A 21,246-nucleotide genomic window follows, 5' to 3' on the forward strand; every position below is an offset into this window, starting at 1 on the left:
CATGAGCAGCAATTAGCTCCCAGGGCAGAAAACTAGGTTGTTTTATTGTCTTCCCTTTGCTTACCTTTATTTTCTAATTTTTCTGCAAAGGCCATACATTGTTTGCATAATTTTTTAGAAAGCAATAAAAGCTATAAATAATTAACATGCTTTCTCTTCAGGACTTAAATTGGATGGAAGTGTATCCAACCCAGTTATCTCAGATATTTGCTATATTCCTGGTCTTAGAAAGTCACCACTGAAAACCATACAGATGGCAAAGTATATGGGCTGCTGGGAGGACAACTCAGTCCTTCAACTGTGCAGCTCCATGCCCTGTGAAGCTGGAGCTCTTTCTCGGAGCACAGAGATGCTCTCTGAGTCCCATGTCAAGTTCTCCTTGAGCTTAACTGTGTTGTACTTCGGGTGTGTGCGGAAAGCATGGAGGAGGCCCTAGTCCTACCTTTTGGGGTTGATCTTCAGCCTTTTCTGCTTGCTGTTCCCACGAAATGTCTTCACCCTCCTGCGAAACAGTCCTTTCTTCCTTTCTGGATCAGATGGCTGGTCCTGGGACCTCATCCCTGGGACTACTGGGTTGGAGAGCTGAAAATACCAGGCATGTTGGCATGACATTACTCAAAGCCCTCGTGATGGGCAGCCCTCAGGGGTTCTCTCTGCAGATGGACGTCTGTCCATGGACATGAAACACAGAAATGCTACATGGACAAATGGCCTAACTTATATGGGGACTCAACAAGGTGATGGCAGGGTGTGCCTGAACACATCTTCCAGAACCCACCGGGGCTGACTCCACAGAGGAAAGTCCAGCTTCACATGGAGCCTGGGGCCACCAGGGCCCATTTCCCTCCTGAGTCCCTCTCCTCAGGACCCTCACACCGATGGGAAGGAGAAGAGCCAGACTGGACCTTGGATCTCCTCAGTTCCAACATGTTTCTCCTTGACCTGCACCCTCAGGGTGACAAAGATGCCACCCCCCACCCCAGGCTCCACCCAGAAGGCAGGAGAGCTGGCTGCAAGCCTGCAGTCTCCAGTATAGTGGTTCTTCACTTTGAAATTTATCTTTTTATGACTTTCTTTTGTTTTGCTTGCACTGGGGGCTTTATTCTTTCCTGCCCTGTATGTGGCAGCCCCACCTCCCTTGGGAGCAGGCCAAGATATTATCATGGACAGCGCTGCTGCAGGAGGGACAGGGCCTGCTTCACCCCCACCCTTCTCTTTAGAGACCCTGTCTATGGAGCATGCCGTCAGCCCCCAGCCCAGGCGAAACTGGGAGTTACCTGAGGTGTCTGCACCAGCTCTCCTCCTCCAGGGCTCCTCCTGGTCCTTCCTCGGTTGCTCACGGGCAGGGCGTCAGGACCTGCATCTTGGAGCCTGCCCCCAGGGAAGTGGAGAGCCTGGTACACTGAAGCGGCCTTCTCCTTCTGCTCCATGGGCAGAGGCAGGCTGCGGCTCAAGCAGCACCATGTGAGCCGGGGCTCAGCTCTCAGCGAGGGGAAGGGGCTCTGGGCCCCACAGCTCCTGGGCGTCCCTAAGTGAAGTGACAGGGCCCCTTCTGGCTGGCTCAGAGACATACCCTGGGGCCTGGTGAGAGCCCTGAGGAAGGAACCAGGCTGCAGGGAGCAGCAGGGGGTGCGTAGTGCCGGTGGCTCTGAAGAAAGGCCTTCTGGGGCATGCTCATGAGGGCCCCCCAGGTCCCCACTGGGAGTCCACAGATTCAGGACACCCTCAGATGTCCTGGACCTTGCCAATGTACTGCCCATGCAAAGACGATGAATGGCGTGCACCTCACTTCCTGCATCCTGGGCCACGTGGGCATCACACGAGGGGGTGTCCGGGAAGGAGGTCATTTCCCAGGGGGGCCCTGTGGTTGAGCCAGGAGATTCCCTGGCTGCTGGCACTCTGCTGTCTGTCCCTTCTCTCTTCTCCCTTCCCATCTGAGACTCTTGTCCTCCATCTCTTGGCCTGGACCAGCTGGGGTGCTCCAGAATGCCATCTGCCCCACCTGAGGTTGGGCCTGAGCCTGTGCTGAGGGACCAGGGTGTCCCCAGTCCTGGTCCAACAAGGGATGCTTGTTCCTCAGGTGGCCCAATTGTGCAGAGAGAGTCTTGACCCTGCTGTGGCCTCTGGGTGGCAAGCAGTGCCGAGGGGATCTCTCCCTGAGGTACCTTAAGAAGGTACTTGGGGGGAAAGGCGCCCTCTGCCAGAGCAGCAAGGACACCAGGAGCCTGAGGTGGAGTACCCAGCTGGGAGTGGTGGCCCCGGTCCTTAGCAGCAGCAAGCGATGTGGGCTCCTTGTCCCCTGGCCCTGCCCAGCTTGGGGAAGCAACAGGAGCAGTTGAGGAGGCATCAGAAGAGTCCAGGGCTTCAGCCACCAGATGGGCACTCCCATGTGTCCCCCCTGGCATCTCCCCATGGTCACCATCCTGCTTCTGACATGGCACGGAGGAAGCCTGCACGGGACCACCAGGGGTCTCTGCTCCCAGGGGTCCTGGCTGCTCCAGGGGCCCCTGCTCATCCACCTTCAGCTTCTTCCTTTCTGAGGGATGCTTGTCCTCTGCAGGCCAGGGCTCCCCAGAGTTACCACTGGGCCGTCTCAGGACAAGTTGGGTGCAAGGACCAGTCTCCTGCATGCCTCCCGCACCCGGAATGCCCCCTTCCACTTTGGAAGCTGGCAAAGCCAGCCTGGGCACTCCTAGGTCACCTCCTTGGAGTGGCCCAGGTGCTGGAGGCAGCTGCCATCCTGTTTCTAGCCCCTCATTTGGAGGAAGCAGAGGGCTCCTGTTGCCTGAATGGGGTGATCCTCTGCTACTGAGGGTTGGGGAAGACGCTGCCCTGGGCTGGTCACTGCCTCCTACTCTGGCTTCTGCCTTTCTCTGCTTAGGAGGCTCAGTCTCCAAGGAGCCCTCAGGGGCTGGCAGACTTCCCCAAGACTCTGGCTTGGCCTCTGCAGAAATACCCTCAAGGATGGGAGTCCTGCTGTCTTGGGATGGAACTGTGCTCTCACCCCCCACTGCCTCCTCCTGGGCAGGAAGGGCCGGGTCTGTCCCACAGCCCACTCTCACCTCCCTGGCTTTCTGGCCTCCCTGGTGGCTGCTTTTCACTTTCTGGTAGAGCTTCCTGAACGTCTCGTGCCCATACATCTGCCACTTCTCCTGGGAGAACATCTTCAGCTTCCGCTGGCCACCCTTCTTACTGGTCACTCTGCCCTTCCAGCTTGCCCCTGCGGCTGTGACGGTTCTCTTTCCACCAGGGTCCTCCGTGAGGGCCGGGGTGTCTCCAGCAAGGGCACATGGCACGTCTTCCACGGCAGCCTGTCTGACCAGGGCCCGGGGGTGGCCACTGGGGACATCTGCCAAGGTCAGCCCAGAGCGGCAGCCCAGCCGGGCTGGGGTGGGCCTGGGGCTCAGGGGCTTCTGTGTCCTGGGGCAGGCATCCTTCAGGGCCCGCGGCTCCGGCCATGTCCTGGAGCCCTCAACAAAAGGCAGTGAATTGCTCCTCGTGATGGGGACATATTCCACAGTGGTGGACAGCTGAGTGGGGACAGAGTGGAAGAAGAGGGGCCGTAACTTGTCCAGAGGGGTGAAGGTAGAGTGGGCGGGGCTGAGGGCCGCCCTCCTGCGGCCAGGCTCCAGGGCCCGGATATCAAAGTGGAAGGAGTCCTTGTAGGTGTAGGGCATGGGCAGGTCAATGCTGCCCTGCTTGGACAGGACGGTCTTGCGGGGCCGCACGTGGTCCAGCTGGGGGTCGTCCACCACTGCCTGGTTGTGCGAGATGAGCTGGGCGATGCGCTCCTCCAGCCGCTTCTTCTCCAGCTCCAGGCTGCTCCCTGGCACTCCCGGCTCAGCCCTGGTGCCCCCAGACCCCGTGCCCAGGCCTCCCTCCCCCTCGGACTCGGCGCTGTGCTCCGACAGGCTGTGCAAGGGGCTGGAGGGGACAGGCGGCTGCTCGGCACTGTCCGAGCGGGACAGGTAGCCTGAATCAGTACTCTCGCACTTCCTCAGTCGGCCCTCCGGGACCTTGGCTTCCCAGGGCTTCTCGGAGGAAGCCTCCTGCTGCCGTTGCAGGGAGCACGACTTCAGTTCTGGCAGCTTCCGCGGGGGCTGCATGCTGGCCAGCAAGATCCCAGGTGACGCCATCTGGGTGGAGTCCAGAGAGGTCTCTCTGTGGGCAAGTGTGGACCCTGGACAGGAAGCAGCTTCCGCCTTCACACCTTGGTTCTTGGCAACAAGGGACAGAGGGGCATCTGGGGAGAGGGGTGTTTCTGGTGCTCCTTCACCCATCCTCTGGTTCCGACTCTCCCCGCTGCCATCTGCTGTGGAGAGATCTCCAACCCTGTCCCCCTCCTCTGGGAGGCTGCTCCCACCCCCGTCAGACTCCAGGGATAGCCGGGAGTTGTTGAGATGAGTCTGTGTCCGCCTGTGCTTATAGAGGTTACTCTGGGTCTTGAAGGCGATATGGCAGGTGGCACACGGGAAGGGCCTCTCACCCGTGTGGGACCTGATGTGCTTCTCCAAAACACTGGGCTTCAGGCAGTCCCGGCCACAGTGTGGGCAGAGGTACCTGCCGGCATTCCGTGACTTTCCTGGGCTGCCCAGTGTGGGCCCCAGGCCTGGGGACAGGACAGGCAGGGCACCCACAATGTTCACTGTCAGTGTTGGGGCAGCTGGCTTGCCTGCCTGGGTGGGGCCAGGCCCTTCAGGCTGGAGCAGGGGACTGAGGATGAAGGGCACACTGCTCCCATCCAGACTGCCTGTCACTAGAGGGGCTCGTGGCTGGAGGCCTCCAGGAGGCACCGTGTGGTACAGTGGAATGGGGAGGGCCTTCAGGAGCACGGTGGAGGGCAGGCCCTGCTCTGGTGGCAAGATGACAGGACTCAGAGTCAGGTGAGGTGAGGCCTGCCCAGCTGGGGGCCCTGGGGGCCCAGGTGCAGGAGCTGGCTGGTCCCTGGCAGCTGGGGCAGAACAGTTGGACTCTGGAGCCTCCATTCCACATCTCTGAGTGGGCCGGGATGTTGGGCAACCTGTGGGTGACAACCACACTTTACCATGGGAACCTCTCTTCTCTCCATCAGTAAGCCCTCCCTAACCCCACGGGCATTTCTTACCCCTTTGAACCCTGACCACAGTCCCCAAGTACTCTTGTCCCCTGGTAGGAAAGAGCAGTCCCATCATGCCACCAACACATGGCACAGGGGTCATCAACCTGGTCTCTCTGAAGCCTGGATCTTATTTAACATTTCCAAGGGACCCCCAATTTTTGCCCTCTTTAGGCCCATGGTGGCTGGTCACCATCACCCCCTGGCACTGGCACAGTGTCCACGCAGAGGAGACACTCGGAAAATGAGCCAGTTTCATGAGAGAGAAGTCAAGGTCCTCGACATCCACAGTCATTAAGTTGCGTGACTTACCCAGGGCTCAATTTCCAGATCTGTAAAATGGACGGGGAATCAGGCCCTTCCCCCACAGGGGCTCTGAGCCTTTGATATAAGATGAAGACAACAAGGAGAAAAGTGGGCCATCGTGGAGGCTTGCCAGATCTCCCAAACAGAAGCATAGGACTCTCAGTTATATTTGAATTTCAGGTGAACAATGCATAATGAGTATGTCCCAAATATGCCTAAGAATTACTCTTAGTGTAAGTATCTCCATGGTTCATGCTTGTACTGAAAATTGGACTGTTGACCTGAAATTCAAACATAACTGGGCACCCTGTGTTTGACCTGGCAACATGCCGGGAAAAGGAGCACTCCTCAGCCTCCCGAAAAGGCTAAAAGGTGGAGGGAGCTTCCAAAACACTTCGAGATCCAGATGGGACAGAATCAACTCCCTCTAAGCAGAAGGAGCAGCTGAGCAAACACCAGGGAAAGGAATCAGAGGGGCTAACTCTGCTCTTAAACCACCGAGGGAAAGCTAGGTGTACAGGGATGGTGGCTGGAGGATGCTCGAGGGGCAGTCTACTCCCCGGGAGCCCCACAAGCACTTGATCTCCAGCTCAGCTCCTCAAGAAAACCTCCCAATTCCAGCCTTTACCAGGAAGATTGTCTGAGCAACATGTGTTGGACGTGGCCACTGGGTGGGCCAGCTAACACCAGCATGAGCTCAACAGAGTCAGTGGTTCATTTTTCAGAGATCTTGCAAGCCAGTTGTCAAACACAGCCCTAATTAGAAGCCAAATTATATAAGCTTACAACTAGGTGAATTCTATTAACAAGAAAGATACTACCACTGGGTGTCTACATGCGAAAGAGCAAAGTCACCTCCACCTGGGGCCATATGCAAAGATTCATTCAAAATGGATCATAGGCCTAAAGAAAGATCTCAAACTATAAGACTCTGAAGAGAAGACAGGGTAAAATCTTGATTTTAGATCTAGCAACAGGTTTCTAAGATAGAGCCTAAACCACAAGCAGCAAAAGAAAAAACTTGGTAAATTTGATTCAAAATTAAGGACAATATCAAGAAAGTGAAAAGATACAGAATGAGAGAAAATATTTGCAGATCATCCATCTGATATTGGCAGAATGTATAAAGAACTCTCATATACATAAAGAATGTATAAAAAACTCGGCCACAAAAGGACAAATGACCCAATTGTAAAATTAGCGAAGGATTGGAACAGACGTTTCTCCAAGAAAGATACACAATTGTCCCAAGAGCACAGGAAAAGATGCTGAATATCATTAGTCATTAGGGAAATAAAAACAAAACCACAGTCCGATATAACTCTACACCAATTAGCGTGACTAGTAATAACCATAAACCGAAAATAGAAAAATAGCCCTGTGCAAATTCAAGTGTTGGTATAGATTTGGAGAAATGGGAATCCCAAACGCTGCCAAAGGCCATCAAATGCCATCGCTGCTGAGGAACACGGGTTTGGCAGTCCCTGAAAAAGCTAAACAGAGCTTCCACGTGACCCAGCATCTCCGCTCCAACGTGTTCGCCCCAAAGAATCAGAAACAGGCATTCAAAACAAAGCTTGTTCAGAGTGCCCGCTCCTGGTAGCTCCACTGCACACGGAGGGGAAAAGTGTCACGGCATCCATCAATTGAGGAGTGGGCAGGTCAGATGCAGCAGAGTGTCACTCGGCCACAGGACAAAAGTGACACCTGCTGCAAGGAGGGAGCTTGAAACGTCCAGTGAAGAAAACGGAAGGCCACATGCAGTGTGAGCCTAAGTTAAAAAAAAGAAAAAAGAAAAGAAAAACAGAATCAGAAAATATTTAGGAACAGAAAACAAATCACAGTTGTTGCCAGAGGATGGGAAGAATGAGGAGAGACCACTTAAGTGGGTAGAGGGTTTCCTTTAAGGGTGATGAAACTAGGACCGAGGTAGATGTGGTAGTTGCACAAAACTCTGTATATAACTAAATGCAACTGAGTGGTGCACTCTAAGATAGTTAGAGGGTGGATCTAAGGTCATGTGAGGTTTGCCTCAATAGAAAAAGGTCCTGTTTGAATACAAACATTTTAAAAGGTACTCCCTCTATCAGATAAAAGTGGTCAGGAAAGCAAGTACTTTGGACTTCTGTCACAAAAACATCCTAGACTGGGTGGTTTGAACAGCACCCATTCTCTGTCCCTCCCATGGACCTCTGCCCAGTGTTGGGGATCTCATGGCACCATATCACCTGCAAGAACACGTGGCCTCAAAAGACTGGAGAGCTTATAAATTTTGAAGAAAAGATTTAGAAAAGATCTTCAGAGATTAGTAGGTGGCTACCAGACTCGGCAGAGCTGATGGAACGGGATAAAGTTTTCCCTGGGATGCTGCCCTTTCTACAGGCTGAGGAACGAAGAGCTTCCTTGGCTCTAAGAACCATGTCAGTAGGGCTGAGCCACTGGGAAGATCAGATGAAATCATTCATGTGAAAACCCGGAGCGCTGTGCCCGGCACAGGATAAGTTCTCAATTTATTTGAGTGTTCAATAACACGCCATAATATTTTGAACTATTAAATAATGGATCCTCCCCCACCCTATGTTCCTCCTACCCCTGTCTCTTCCCCTGTCAATCACTGCACCAGTCTCCATCACCTCTGGGAAAGGATGAGTCTCAGGTTGGATTCCTGAGAAAGGGATTCCATTCTTGGGGGAAGGGACCCCGGGAAGTAGGGGAGTGGGGAAGGCCAGCTCCAAGTGTGCCACAGACCCCCACCTGGGCAGCTGGGGCAGGTCCCACAGGGGAGGGGAGGGGAGGGCCCCAGTAGGTACCCATCCTGGCAGTCCCACCTGACCACGGAGGGCCTGAAAAGTGCCAGAGCCCTAAAGGCTGCCCACAGTGGGCTCCGAAACTGACTGAGGGGACGGATGGGCGGGGCTGCTGGAGTCCCTGTGGCAAGCAGAGGAGCCTGAGGAAGGAAACCTGATGGACCGCAGCCAATTCTTCTGATGCCCAGGCTCCGAGAGGCCGGCGGGGAAGTGAAGGGAGGAGCAGAGAGGGAAGGGAGGGGCGCTTCCCCTGCGCCCCAAGGGGAGCAGAGGGAGAGGTCTCTGGGAGCAGTCCCCAGCAGCCCACAAGAACAGGGCCAGCACTCTCCACACTCCAGTCCCTGCAAAAGGGTTGGAGGCTACCCACAGAGTGCTGCCCCACAGTGCCTTCCCAAGCACCCACGAGGGGCCCAGGAGGACCAGAAGATGAGCAGAGGAGATACCGTTGAAGGGTCCTGAGGCAGGACCTGCCAGGGGAGCTGAGGGCCAGCACCACGTGCCCCTGTAGGTGACAAGAAGGCTGAGGCTGCAGGGTGGGAGGCTGCAGGGTGGGAGGCTGCAGAGAGGGAGCCTGCATCCAGACCCCAGGTCCCATGGCCACCAGCCACCTCTGCAGCCTGTCCTGTGCTCACAACACACAGAGGCATCTTTTTTTTTTTTAATATTTTTTTAGTTGTAGATGGACACAATACTTTTATTTATTTTTATGTGGTGCTGAGGATCGAACCCAGTGCCTCACACATGCAAGGCAAGCATGCTGCACTGAGCCACAATCCCAGCCCCACCAAGGCCTCTTAGTAACAGCTGATACTGTGGCAAGATGCTGAGCCCACAGCCACCCTCCTCCTGGGGGTGGGCATGTGGGGCAGGAAAACTCCAAGGGCCACAGCTGATTTTGGTCACTGTGAATGAACCAAGGAGAAGGCAAGGCAGAGTGTGTCTGTGGGAACCCTGGGAAACTGAGGGACAGGGTGAGATTCAGGGAAGGGTCTGGGCAAAAATTCTAGTCACCTAGACTCAGGGACAAGCACTTACCCTGCTGCTACCTGAGACTCCCTTTATTCTGACAGTGGTGCGGCTCACCCCTCCCCCAACCTCCTGCACACTGGTCCTGCTCTTTGGTGCAGCTTTATGGAGGAGAGGTCAGCAGAGAGGTGAGAGAAATGTGAAGGAAGGAAGAGACCTTCCCAAGCTTTCTTCATCAAACCCAACCCAGAGGTGGGCCTGGGTGGGGAGAGAACAAGGAAATGCCACAAATAGGCTTTGGGAATATGTGTTCAGGGTCCTGGAAGAGAAGGATGTGGAGAAACTCACTGAATAGGTGGAGCCTTTGGGAAGGAACAGACAGGGTGCGGAGACAGCAGCTGCAGGTACAAGATTCCCAGGCCTCAGGTCATTCTGCACCATTGTCCCCTGCTTCCTCACCAGGCTGTGGCTTGTCCCTTCCCTGCATAAGCTCCTGTCTTTCTAGAATACCATTACTTTAAAGGGGAACCTATGCCCATGATAGTGTTAAAGTGCTTATGCCATTGAGTGGGACGCTTAAAAAATGGGTAAAGAGGTGAATTTTATGTCAGTTTTTTTTTTTTTACTACAAGTTTTTAAAGTACGTACAGAGGAGGGGACTGTCATTACACAATGAGTGGAAATTTACATTCACACAAAAACCTGCCCGCAGACTTTATAGCGACTTATTCATAATTGCCCAAACACGGAAACAACAAAGGTGTCCTCCGGTTGATGAATGGAAAAACAAACTTTGGAAACCCAGACAGTGGATACTTATTCAGCAATGAGAAGAAAGGAGCTAGCTAGCCAGAAAAGGCACAGAAGGACCTTCAGTGTTGGTGCTGAACGAAGAAGGCCTGAGAGGCAGAGGGCTGCGTGGCTCCAAGGCTGCGACACTCTGGAGAAGGGGAGACCAGGGAGACAGTGAAGGGATCCATGGTCTGGGGCGTGGAGGGCACTGAGCAGGCTGTGCAGAGGGTCTTTAGGGCAGTGAAGCCACCTGCACAAGGCCGGAGGGGAATCCAGTCACTGCACATGCACCACACCCAATGGAAGGTACCACAGAAGAGCGATCCTAATGCAAAGTGTGAACTTCAGCCACACACCAGTGTGACACCAGTGTGACACCAGCTATGACCAGTGCAGCATGGAGGGCGGGGTCAGCATGGCACCAGGGAGCGCTGCACTGTCCCTGCACTTTCTATAGACCTCAAACTGCTCTAAAAGAACGAAGTCTCTAAACTTTAAAAACTTTCTAAAATTCAAACAAATTTTAAAAAGAGAGGGACACATTCATGCTCACCAGCAAAGAAGTGCATGTTTTTTGTTTTTGTTTTTGTTTTTTACTGGGGATTGAGCCCTGGGGCTCTTAACCACTGAGCCACATCCCGAGCCCTGTTTATTATTTTATTTTGAGACAGGGTCTCACTAAGTTGCTTAGGGTCTTGATAATTTGCTGAGACTGGCCTTGAACTTGTGATCCTTCTGCCTCAGCCTCCTGAGTTGCTGGGATTTAAGGCATGTGCCACTGCTTCTGGCAAATTTTTAAAATATGCATCTGGACGCCACCTTATATGGTCTCCTACATTGAGGACCACCTCTCTAATTTAAGACCTTAATTTGGGACACCCTTGGCCTAGACCTCTCAGATAGGTGGTCTCTTTCATCCTTCTGGAAACCCTTGGCTGGGCCAGTCTGGCGTCCAGCTGTTCTGGCCCAGGTAAGGCACTGCACAGCAGGACTGAGGGGAGGCATTGAGGCCACCTCTGATGCCACGGTCTCTGTGAAGGCCACACACCCACCGGAGGACCTCTCCAGGCCTAATTGTCGCCAGCGGCTCTGTCTTGTGGTTGGTAGCACCCTCAGGCCCGCCACAGGGTTGCCACCACTGCTCACACCCACTCTTTATGGAAAGCCCTCTGCCAACCTCTCCTCATCAGCCCAGGCATGTTTGGCCTGCCAGGACACAGACTGATATCACAGTTTACGTGGTGTACTTGAGTGGGTTTTCCCATAGGGCAAGAGTGTCCCTCATTTTCTCTGATTCTAGAAAGGCCTAGAGGGGTCTCCACAGCAGAGGGTCTCTCTGAGGGGTAAGCCTGCCTGCTTCTAGATGCAGCATGTCCCAGGTGCCCAGCATGCAATTCTCACCAAAACTTCACCCAAAATAATTCCACTTGGTGACAAAGTCATGTTTTGCCTAAACAAATTAAGACCCTGAGAGGCCAGAAGAGAGTTTACAAAGACATGATGTGCAGAAAGTCTGAGCAAGTCAAAGGAAAGGAGCATCTCGTGCAGTTGCTTGATTTCTACATGCTAATTATGTGGCTTCCCTGCAGATGGTCGATAGTTTGCAGATGTTTGGAGGAAAAGCCTGATGACAGCGGCTTGGGCCCTGTGGAGCCCTGGGGAGGTTAAAGGGAAAGTTTGGGTTCAAATCCTGGTTTTGCCACCGGCCCACCACATGGCTCAGCGAGTGCCTTTAACTTCAGGATCTTTCACTTGCAAAATGGGGTCAATGAGGACTGAACACATCATCCCCATGGCACTTACCACAGCGAGATGGCAGTGATCCTGCTGAAATTGTTAATATCATTTTGATGACTCCCTCTGGACATGGCCCTACCCTTCCCATCACTTCCGATATCCCAAGGTCCTAACAGCCACCACGAGTTTCTTCAACTTCCCTCAGAATCATTGGTCACTGTTTCAGGCCTGTTGTCCAGGACAGCCTCTCCCTCAGCTGGCCTTTACCTCCTGTTTTCTCAGCCATTTCTTTGAAGGGCCTCAGCAGTGGTTTTATTTTAACATATAGCAAAAGTATCTTCCTTTGCTTCTTGGGTCAGTCCCACTAAGCACTTGCATGATTTTTGACATCAATTTTAGGTCAGAATTTTTGCTAGAATGCAAGAGAGAGAGAGAGAGAGAGAAGCCCCATGATGCTGAATGGCAGAGTAGCTCCAAACAGCTCCCAGTGACCCAGAGAGCTCACAGCACAGGGTTGCCTGGAGTGGACGGCATTGCCTGCCATGCTGGATCTCATTAGCTGGGAATATGCAGGAATGCTCAGGAACTCACTTTGATGAGCATTACATTTGATTTAGTAAATTATTTCAAACAAAAAGTGAAAGTGTGAATCAGTATTCTCTGGGATGACACCAAATGGAGTATATAACTTTTTCAAAAGCAAGGTGACTATTTCAATTTCGTTCCCACCTATTGAAAATGTATTGTGAATTCATTCTAATGTTTATTGAGCACTTATTGGGTGCTGGGTCCTGTTTTGCTTGGAACTGAGGGACTTCCTTGAATGCCAGACTTTACATTTTTAAACCAGTCAAGTCCAGGGGAAATTAGGATGAGCCAGCTTCCCTAGGGGTACAGGACACCAGTAAATGAAAAAGTTTGTATTACAGAATCTATGTTCCAGTCAGAGATACAGACAAGAAACTGTAAAAATAAAGTTGTAATATATTGGAAAATGATGGTTGTCATGGAACAAACCAAGCAAGGTGAAGAAGTCTGGAACTCTGATGAAGGAATGTGGGTGTGGTCAGGAAGGGAGCAGAGGTTGCAACTTTAAATGGGATGGGGTATTGTGATGCTTCCTGCTTCACTCTTCTTGCTAAGGATTGCTTTGGCTATTCTGGGCCTCTTATCCTTCCAAATGCATTTCATGATTGCTTTCTCTATTTATATGAGGAATGTTTTTGTGATTTTAATTGGAATTTCATTAAATCTGTATAATGTTTTTGGTAATATGGCCATTTTGACAACATTAAGTCTTTCTATCCAAGAACATGGGAGATCTTTTCATCTTCTAAGGTCTTCTTCAATTTCTTTCTTTAGTGTTCTGTAATTTTCATTGTATTGGTCTTTTACATCTTTTGTTAGATTGATTCCCAAGTATTGTATTGTATTGCATTGTATTGTATTGCATTATACTGCATTGTATTTGAGGCTATTATGAATGGAGTAGTTTTGCTAATTTCTCATTCAGAGGGTTTGTCACAGAGCAATAGTAACCAAAAAAAGCATGGTATAGGCACAAAACAGATATGGTACAGAATGTAGACCAATGGTACAGAATAGAAGACACAGAGACAAACCCACATAACTATAGTTATCTTATATTAGACAAAGGCACCAAAAACATATATTGGAGAAAAGATAGTCTCTTCAACAAATGGTGCTAGGAAAACTGAAAATCCATATGCAACAAAATGAAATTAAGCCCTATCTCTCATCATGCACAAAACTCAACTCAAAGTGGATTAAGGACCAAGGATTAAACTAGAGACCCTTCACCTAACAGAAGAAAAAGCAGGCCCAAATTTTCATCATGTCAGATTAGGCCCCAACTTCATAAATAAGACTCCTACAGCGCAAGAATTCAATCAAGAATCAATAAATGAGATGGATTCAAACTAAAAAGCTTCTTCTCAGCAAAGGAAACAAGTAAGAACGTGAAGAGAAAGCCCACAGAGCGGGAGAACATCTTTACTACACGCACATCAGAGAGAGCACTAATTTCCAGGATATATAAAGAACTCAAAAAACTTAACACCAACAAAACAAATAACCCAATCAGTAAATGGGCTAAGGAGCTGAACAGACACTTCACAGAAGAAGAAATACAATCCATCAACAAATATATGGAAAAATGTTCAACATCTCTAGCAATTAGAGAAATGCAAATCAAAACTACTTTCAGATTTCATCTCACTCCTGTAGGAATGGCAATTATGAGGAATACAAACAATAATAAGTGCTGGCCAGAATGTGGGGGGGAAAGATACATGCATACATTGCTGGTGGCATTGAAAATTGGTGCAACCATACAGTACAACAGTGTGGAGATTCCTTTGAAAACTTAGACTGGAACCACCATTTGACCCAGCTATCCCACTCCTTGGTTTATACCCAAAGGACTTAAATTCAGCACACTACAGGGACACAGTCACATCAATGTTTATAGCGGCTCAACTCACGATAGCTAAACTGTGGAACCAATTTAGATGCCCTTCAATAGATGAATGGATAAAGAAACTGTGGTATATGTACACACTGGAATATTACTCAGCATTAAAAGAAAATAAAATTATGGCATTTGCAGGTAAATGGATGGAGTCGGAGAATATTATGCTAAGCGAAGTAAGCCAATCCCAAAAAACCAATGGCTGAATGTTCTCTCTGATAAGCGAATGCTGATCCATAATGAGGAGGCAGGGGTAGAATGGAGGAACTTTGATTGGGCAAAGAGGAGGAGAGGAGGGGGACATGAGGGTAGGAAAGATGGTGGAATGAGATGGACATCATTACCCTAGGTCTATGTATGACTGTACATGTGGTATGTCTCTACATTGTGTACAACCAGAGAAATGAAAGGTTGTACTCCATTTATGTACAATGAATCAAAATGCATTCTGCTGTCATGCATACCTAATTAGAAAAAAATAAATTCAAAAAATAAAATAAAATAAATGGGATGCGCTAAGTCCTGCTGGCACCTAGAGAAAAGGGTTTCAGGTTTTCAGGCAATAAAAAGACCTAGGCAAATGCAAACAGCCCGAGCAAGGGCTCTGAGCGGGGGAAGTGCCTGGATGTTTGGGGCATGAATCCCTAAACTCAAGGAACTGCATTCAGAGATGCTAACTTGCTCGACAGCATTTTGTGATTCTTTTAAGGCAGTTTTTATTTCCTTGAGTTTCTATTTCCTCGAGCTTCTATTTCCTCATCTGCGAAATGAGGAGAACTAAGTCCAAGTATGAAGTGGCCTGAAATTACAAGTACTAGCAGCACCATGTTTAGTCAGATGACAAGTCAGGAGCAGTCTTGATTACTGTGTGATGATTTCTCCTCTACGCTAAGTGGAGAAACAGGCTCCAGGCCTTATTGTGCTCTGGAAGACAGGGCTAACTCATAGGTGGGAACCACTACCCGGGATTGCCCTCCTTCCTTCTTGAGTATCATGTTTAAGGGACTGTCTCATATCCCGAGGCTGGATCTCCCCACTACAGCCTGGCCATGTTGAAGGCCTGTCACCAATCCTTGAAGCTTGGAACACATAATATAAAATGCTACACAACACCCCAATTCACAATTGTCTGGCGGGCTATAAACAGATTTGTTTATGATGTGAAATAATGTAATTCAGAATATTGTATTGTGATGGTGATTGCTTCATATAATTACAATAATTAGCCAGGAAAACAGCAAACAGATGCAATGCTGAATTCAAAGAAAGGTAAGAAAAAACATCCCCAACATTGACGTGACTCCCAGTGCTACCCCTGCTTCAGAAACAAGGTGTGGATGGGTACTCTGTGCAAAGATGGTGTGCACCTCATCACAACATGCATGCCCATGGCATGCAGCAGAGGGTTTCAGACTTACAAGGTAGGCATCTAGGACAAAAGGTGACGCTCTAGTTGCAGAAAGAGGCAAGCAACCAGGTCCCCAAACCCCTCCATCTCCACAGAGCCACCCTGCATTGACACTGGTTTCACATGCTATTTACATACAATAAAATGCACTCCTTTGGTGTATGGTCGCATGACTTTCAACAAGCAGCCCCACAATCAAGACAGGAGAACACTGTCACCTCACTTCTCCCCACGCCTCCCTGTGATGGGCCCCTTCCTGCGCCTCCAGACCCTGGGGCCACAGAGCAGTTCTCTGCCCTATAGGTTTGCTTTTTTCAATGTCATGCAAATGGCACTGTGGACAAAGCAGCTGGCTCCAGCGGCTCCTGTGGTTTAGGACCATGCCCTTGAGCCCCCAGGTTGCCATGAGCAGCAGCAGTCCACTCTACTTGCCCACTGCCCTACCTGCTGGGCATCAGGGCCAGGCACACGGGGACAGGACAGGGCACTCCTCTCTGTCTTGTCAGAGAGACATCCATGTTCGCCGACTGGGACTACCAGAGCTACTACCCTCCCCAGGCAGCAGTGAGGACCTGGGACCGGGGTCAACAGGGGCCCAGTGGGCATCTGAGCTTAAACAGCCCCCTTCCCCTGCCAGGGCAGAGTCCCCGGAAGCTAAAACAGAAGGCTTACTAACCCCAGCCTCTCACACTCAAGTGCCAGTCACATGGGGAGAGAAGGAGACCAGACTGACTGATGCCCACACCAAGGTGCCCATGTCGGAATTGTGTGGCAGAGGAAAGCAGCCATCGAGGCGGCACTTCAGGGAACACGCACAAACACACTCAAAACACATGAAAAACGGGGAGCCCGTCAAAGAAACAGAAGGCCAAAGCAACCGAAACTTCAGAATAAAAATATTAAAATCAAAAAGTCTAGAAGTCTGTAGATTGGCTTCCCAGCAAAGTGGAAAGGATAGAAAAGAGAAATCAGAGGGACTGAAGACGGGACAAGAAGCCACCCATCTGAGCAACGAAGACAAGGGTGGGAAAGACCGAGCAGGGCCTCAGGCACCTACCAGACCAAGCCAAGAGCCGAGCCGACACTCGCCTCGCCGGAATCCTTGAAGGACAGAGAAGGAGGCCAGAAAGTGTAACTGGCAAAAGACATGAAGTACCTTCCAGGGAGCTGAGTGACTCCCACCAGGATGAGCCCAAAGAGACCCACATGGACACATAGCCTGAGGGCAGTGAGGGAGGCAGCACCTCCATCATGGGGGAGACGGCACTGGCCACAGCAGGTTCCTTCTCAAGACCAGAGGTCAGCAGGACAGGGGACGATGCTCCCCACTGGCCGAGAGTAAAGAAACATCAGTGCGAAGTTCTGCATCCAGAGAAATCTGCTTCCAGAATGAAGAAGAACCAAGATGTTCTCAAATAAAAAGAATCTGTCACCAGCAGGTCTACTACCCACAAGGAATGGCTCTCAAAACAAAGGGAATAATAATAGAGGTGACCCGGAACCTCAGGAGGGAAGAAGAAAGTGGAGACTGGGGCGAAACGGTGTTTCCTTTCAAGATTCTAAATTATATTTGGTGATTGAAACAAAAAATTATAACGCCATCTGATATAGCTCTAAGTGGAAGGAGAGGATCTGTTTAAGAGAATTGAATATTCAAGATAATTTAAGTGGGAGCATCAAAAGAGGTGGAATTTCTGCACTTCACCCCAACTGTAAAAGAATGACCCAGTAGACAGGGATAAGTCACATACCTATACACCAAGTCATCCCTGGGTATACACAGGAGATTGTTCCCAGGACCCCCCAAGGAGACCAAACTCCAAAAATATTATGCAAAATGACATTGTATTTGCATAAGATCTATGCACATCCTGCCCTGTACAACATGGCTGCTGGGTAAATAGTTGTTATACTGTATTGTTTAGGGAATGATGCTAAGAAGTCTGTAAGTGCTCAATATAGGCACAATGTTTTTCAAATACTTTCCATCCACAGTCGATTGAATCCACAGATGCAGAACCTGTAGATACAATACAGTAGAGCAACTACACAGTCGGTGGAAGGGCATCCTGTGGAAGCTGCTTGAACCCCAGCTGCCTAGGGGATCCCTCTGCAACTCACAGCCTAAGATGTGACAAGCTATCTGCAGCTAAGACATGACCTGCCTGAGGCCATGAGTCCACATGGCAACTGCCCCCTCAACCAGCCCCGCTCCCTTCCGTGCAGCCTGGGATCTCTACGCTCTGACCTCACTGGTGCCCAGACTTGCAAGTACACACCCCATCACCACTTGTCACTGTCTGCTCCCCAACTGCCCTCCGGAGGCTGGCAGCCATTCGCCCAGCACCTCCAGACCAGCTCAGGTAATCAAAGGCTCAGCTTTTCCAATAGAACTGAACCCCTCCCAAGTTTGTCCTTCCCAGAACACTCTCCCTTGATCCCGGGCACTGCACAGGGTGTCCTTGTGTTTTATGGTTATTATCTTGTTATGGTTAATTGTTTTTACGCTACACTTCCACAGCACAACATACCATGCAGTCTACATCTCCAAACTGGACACAGACAGGGTCAGACCTGATCCTGGGAGCAGTCCCACTAAATGTGGGGCTTGGGGATTGATTTGGCCTTGGCCTTGGACCTGAGCATGATGCTGAATTCCTTGCCAATAAGAAACACAGCTTAGGACCCTTGGCATGCCACAATATCACAAGTAATCCAGCTACCACCTTCAGTCATTTGTGATAAAGCCACAGTCGGGGCACATGCCTTGGGTCGTGTCCTACTCCCATGGACCACAGTGATGACGACTGTAAGAACTGTGGTGTGAAATGGATTCCTTGGAGAGTCCTTGAGCATTTACAGAGAGAAAATGACAAGCCCAGGTCCCTTCCCACCTCAAGTCACAGTCTGAAAATCAGACAGCTTCTGTGACAGCCCTGAAAGAATCTTGCATTTCCTGCACCTGCAGGACTGACTTTGCTGGGCCCCAAACACAAAATTTAGTGGTGCAAGTTGCTGAATTAAAATGACCATTCAATATTGGCACCAAAACAGACATGAAAACCAATGGAACAGAATAGAAGGCACAGAAACAAACCCACATAAATACAGTTATCTCATATTAGACAAAGGTTCAATAAACATACATTGTAGAAAAGATAGCCTCTTCAACAAAGGGTTCTGGAAAAACTGGAAATCCATATGGAGCAGAATGAAACTGAGCCCCTACCTCTCACCCTGCACAAAACTCAACTCAGCGTGGGCGAAGGACCTAGGCATTAGACCAGAGACTCTGCATCTACTTGAAGAAAACGTAAACCCAACTCTCCATCATGTAAGCTTGAGACCCAACTTCCTTAACAAGACTCCTAAAGCACAAGAAGTAAAATCAAGAATCAACAAATGAGATAGTATCAAACCAAAATGCTTCTTCACAGAAAAGAAAATAATCAAGAACGTAAAGAGAGCGTCTACAGAATGGGAGAAAATCTTTGCCACCTGCATCTCAGACAGATCATGAATCTCTAGGATATATAAAGAAATTAAAAAAAACTTAACACCAAAAAAATAATAATAACCCAGTCAATAAATGGACAAAGGAATTGAACAGATACTTCACAGAAGAAGAAATATGATCAGTCAACAAATATATGAAAAAATGTTCAACATCTCTAGCCATTAGAGAAAAGCAAATTAAAACTACACTGAGATTTCATCTCACTCCTGTCAGAATGGCAATTATCAGGAATACAGGTGACAATAAATGTTGGCGAGGATGTGGGAGAAAGGTAAACTCATACATACTGGTGGGACTTCAATTGGTGCAACCACTATGGAAAGCAGTAGGGAGATTCCTCAAAAAACTTTGAATGAAACCACCATTTGACCCAGCTATCCCACTCCTCAATTTATACCCAAAGGACGTAAAATCAGCATACTATAGTGAAACCAGCACATCAATGTTTATAGCAGCTCAATTCACAATAGCTAAGATATGGAACCAACCCAGGTGCCCTTCAATAGATGAACGGTTAAAGAAAATGTGATATATATACACAATGAAATATTACTCAGCCATAAAGAATGAGATTATGGCATTTGCTGGTAAATGGATGGATCTGGAAACTATCATGCTGAGTGAAATAAGCCAGTCCCAAAAAACCAAAGTCAACTGTTCTGTCTGATATGTGGATGCAATGCACAATGTGGAGGGGAGTAATAGAAATTCATTGGATTAAACAAAGGGGAATGAAGAGAGGGGAGAGGGATGGGAATAGGAAAGACAGTAGATTGAATCAGACATTGTTTTTCTATGTTCACATATGAGTACACGACCAGTGAAACTTCATATCATGTACAACCACAAGAGTGGGATCCTAATTAAAATAAATTATACTCCAGGTATGTATAAGACGTCAAAATTGGTGTGGGCGCCTTGCCAGAGCCTCAGTCTCATGCGACAGCTGTGCAGTGCCAGATGGCTTCAGGGGTCTCCTAGGTGGGTTGGCAGAAATCTGGATGTGAGGGTGACCTACATTTAATGAGACTGACATGCCAGGGCTTCCAAGGTGGTAATCCAAAGGCAGAGCTCCATAGGAGGACTGGGCTAGAGGCATCACACGCAGCCTTCACCTCCACCCCAACTCCTCAGGAAGACTCAGGAGCACCTTCTTCCCCAGAGCACTGGGGAAAGTGCCCACCTCCCCAACCTCTGTGTCTGCTCCTTCCTCAGGCTCAGGAGGGCACAGGGGATGTCATCATGGAGAAGGGCTTCCTCGTTTCAGGGTGGTACAGGGATCCTAGAATAGCAAGGACCAAGGAGCATAACTCATTGTCAAAGGCAAGACGGGCCTGTCCGCCACAAGGCAATGCGGACGTGACAGCAATCAGACTGCCCGGCTCACGGACACCTTCAACAACAGCTGAAGGACCGTGGCATCCCTAGGACTGAATGGGTGGGCAGCCCACCAGGACATCACCCGATCTACACAGTTATTTGCTCCTCAGTGCAGGGACAAGTGAGCAAAGCCAGTTCGCAGACCTGCAGGCGCCTGGTTGAAGGGAAGCTTGGATCCCCTTGATGGGGGACCCTGAACTGGCACCACCAGGACACACTGTGAGTCTGTCTTCCTCTGCGCCCCCTGAGGGACCCGCGGCCACACACCAGGATGACTGACTGGAGGAAAAGCAGATGCTCGGAGTCTTCCCAGATCACCAGATGCCCAAAGAGGTCAAGAGCAGAGAAGCTGGGGCTCTGCCCGAGGGCAAGGTCCACGCGGCATGGCACGTAAAGAAGGCCAGAGGCGTGAACTGCGACCTCACATCTAATCACACGGCCGTTAAGGCCGCCGGGGCCGCTTTGCACATGTTCTCTGTGAATGGCAGACGAACGAGTTTATTTACCTACACGACTCGGTCTCCACTCCATTCTCCTGTTTCCTACTTCCTGTTTTTAAGTTTTACACATGAGTTATCAGAGGCTCACTTTACAACTTAGTCTTCAGGGAACAGAATATTTGGCGAGACTGCGAGTGAGTATGAAGAGCAATGTATACAGTTGCCACGGGACACAGGGACTGTCTTCTCATCGTGAGGACAATGAGAGAGTCTTCACTCACAGGGGGATGGTGGCTCTTGCCACGTA

General features: G+C 49.9%; 1 protein-coding gene across 4 annotated transcripts in view; it reads right to left on the reverse strand.

The window, feature by feature from the left end:
• Znf831 (zinc finger protein 831) overlaps positions 1 to 21,246 on the reverse strand; it is an 87,515-nt gene that overhangs the window by 60,023 nt on the left and 6,246 nt on the right. For 3 of the 4 annotated variants that reach the window (XM_027946354.3, XM_027946355.3, XM_027946356.3), the window contains exons 2-3: positions 1,278 to 5,020; positions 443 to 582 (exon numbers count right to left, since the gene is read on the reverse strand). In XM_027946354.3, the coding sequence (XP_027802155.2) occupies positions 443 to 582; positions 1,278 to 4,985 (3,848 nt within the window). In that variant the 5' untranslated portion in view covers positions 4,986 to 5,020. Of the gene's footprint in view, positions 1 to 442; positions 583 to 1,277; positions 5,066 to 21,246 lie in introns of those variants that run through there. The other variant, XM_071608955.1, reaches the window with a different exon arrangement.

Source organism: Marmota flaviventris, chromosome 2, assembly GCF_047511675.1.
Source record: "Marmota flaviventris isolate mMarFla1 chromosome 2, mMarFla1.hap1, whole genome shotgun sequence".
In the NCBI taxonomy this organism is placed as follows: Eukaryota; Metazoa; Chordata; class Mammalia; order Rodentia; family Sciuridae; genus Marmota; species Marmota flaviventris.